Genomic DNA, 2,162 nt, shown 5'->3' with positions numbered 1-2,162 from the left:
AGGGTCTAGAAGTAGAACAAAGTGCAGACAGGAAGGTATATAGGAAGGCAGAGGCAACATGGTTAGCTGAGAAGTTTTTAATGACTGAAATACGAAGCTCACATACATGGGCAGTAGAAACATGGCATTGCAGAATAAACCCATAAGAAGTAGTTGAAATTGACCAGTATATAAAGCATAACAAACTGGGGGCTTGCCTAAATATGTTGTAAAATACAACATTTGGATCAAGGGGGGAGAGATGAGAGAACTATAGAATAATACCATCTAGGTAAGGCAGTGGCAGGGCCAAAAAAAAATTTTTATATGGTAGGCTAGGCAAGGACCAATGTGCACTGCGGGGTGGCAGAAAACAAAAGGGCACCAAAACCAGTTTAGGATCAGTCCAAACTAATAGTGTACTAGTTTTTTGTTCGCTTAAATTTAGTATACGAATGACTAAAAAATAAAGTAAGATAGGACATGCCAACCGAGAGTATCACTGCTGCCACCCTCTGTTATAGATTGTACTGGAGTTAAATTATGGACACCTCTACCCCCACTTTTAGCTCTGCCCTGAAGTAAAGGATACTAACACAAATAAATCCAAGTAAAATGAAGAAGAATAAAATACACTAGGAAGCTAAAATTAAAGAAAATCATTTACACAAAAACATCTAATATAGGCATGGAAAAATTATCTAATATGGCATAACCTATAAGGCAAAAAAGAAAATATGACCAGAACTGACAGAAATATCTCAAGCTAAGAGCTAGAAAAGTGTACATTTACATATGAAGGAAAATGTAAAAGCTCTGAAAACCCAATATCATAATAAAAAGAATAAAATCAAAATCCAGATTCCTAATCCATTGGTTGGTCAGGGTCGACTGGAGAATCAGCTGATGGCAGACGTTGGTATTTAGCTCTGGGCCTTCTGAATCGGTAGATGATGACACCGCAAGCCAAAAGGCAGCAAACAATGAAGACCAGATTCAGGGCAAGATACATGCTCTGGCCAGGTTCTGAAACAGAGTAAAATGGATTATTTATTAGTATAGCAGGCTGTATGTTCTCTCAGACTAAATACAAAATAAAAGCTAAAAAGAATATTATACTATAGAAAATCCCCTGCTAATGATTCAGTACATGAAGAATAATCAGGTTATGAGTGTGAATGAAAAGGTAAAAATGAAAAATTGAAGAAAAACTAAATCCTGAGAGGTTATTTCTTTTATACTTATAAAGTATGCTATAAAAGTATTTTCTAAATCTACTGTAGAGCACATGGATTAAGGGGCATTAGTGTACATATGGAGAAGTTGACGATAAACTGAGTGTAAGAACATGCTCACCTTTGATGTTAGAGGTCTTCACGAGGTGCAAAGGACCCTGGGAAATGAAGTGGCTGCTCGTCTGCGCTGCAGCATCCCTCTTCCTACGTTTGTCCCATGAGTCGGATGTGATGCATCCCTGAGAGCACCTGGCCTCGGGATTGTCACTTTCACACAGGAGAACTGAACAAGTGATGTATACCTGCAGCCAGATATAATTGAAATCAGCCACAGTTTTAACATTTCTTCTTGAAGACATAAATAAAAATTCTGGGAGCTATAGTAAAACAAACAGAAATCTGTTTTATATGCTTTTGGATGTTGGACAGTGTTGTTAAGAATATAAAAAAACACTCAAGAAGAAGTGAATGTAAATCATTAAGCTTCAAGTTTAATTTTCAGTCCAGTGCAGTGAAGAGCCACGTGCTGACCCGAATATAGGACGACCCTGATTATAGGACGACCCCCCTCTATCCAGGACCAGTTTTTAGGTAAAAAACAAAAAGACCAAAAAGAAAAACAGAGTGATGAACCCAATGTATTCAGTTTACAGAAACTATTTCATATTGAAGTGCTAACAATTTCAGTGAAATAAAATTATAAGTGCATTATTTGTGCAAGTAAACAATAAAAAGTAAAAAAAAAACACAGTAATGACATTTAATTGAAATTTGCAACACTTCAACTTGAATGCAATCTGAACTTTGCTCACATAACGTCTTGAAAACCTCCATGAGGCTTTTCCTCAGAGACGTGCTGTGCCTCTCTAACCTGACTCCGCCAGATGGATTTGCTCCGCATATCTATCTGAAAACCTTCCGTTGCAGTAATTTTGGGAAGGAGCGAAA

General features: G+C 37.2%; 1 protein-coding gene across 1 annotated transcript in view; it reads right to left on the bottom strand.

Moving 5' to 3' along the window:
- Positions 1-72: 72 nt before the first annotated feature.
- The window catches only part of LOC107099272 (CUB and zona pellucida-like domain-containing protein 1), a 4,005-nt gene continuing 1,915 nt past the window's right edge, over positions 73-2,162 (bottom strand). Inside the window, exons 3-4 of the mRNA XM_015397327.1 lie at positions 1,336-1,516; positions 73-1,005 (exon numbers count right to left, since the gene is read on the bottom strand). Of these exons, the coding sequence (XP_015252813.1) occupies positions 845-1,005; positions 1,336-1,516 (342 nt within the window). The 3' untranslated portion in view covers positions 73-844. The remainder of the gene's footprint in view (positions 1,006-1,335; positions 1,517-2,162) is intronic.

The sequence above is a fragment of the Cyprinodon variegatus genome, unplaced genomic scaffold (genome assembly GCF_000732505.1).
Source record: "Cyprinodon variegatus isolate N-32 unplaced genomic scaffold, C_variegatus-1.0 Scaffold852, whole genome shotgun sequence".
In the NCBI taxonomy this organism is placed as follows: Eukaryota; Metazoa; Chordata; class Actinopteri; order Cyprinodontiformes; family Cyprinodontidae; genus Cyprinodon; species Cyprinodon variegatus.
This window is presented reverse-complemented; position numbering and strand designations above follow the sequence as displayed.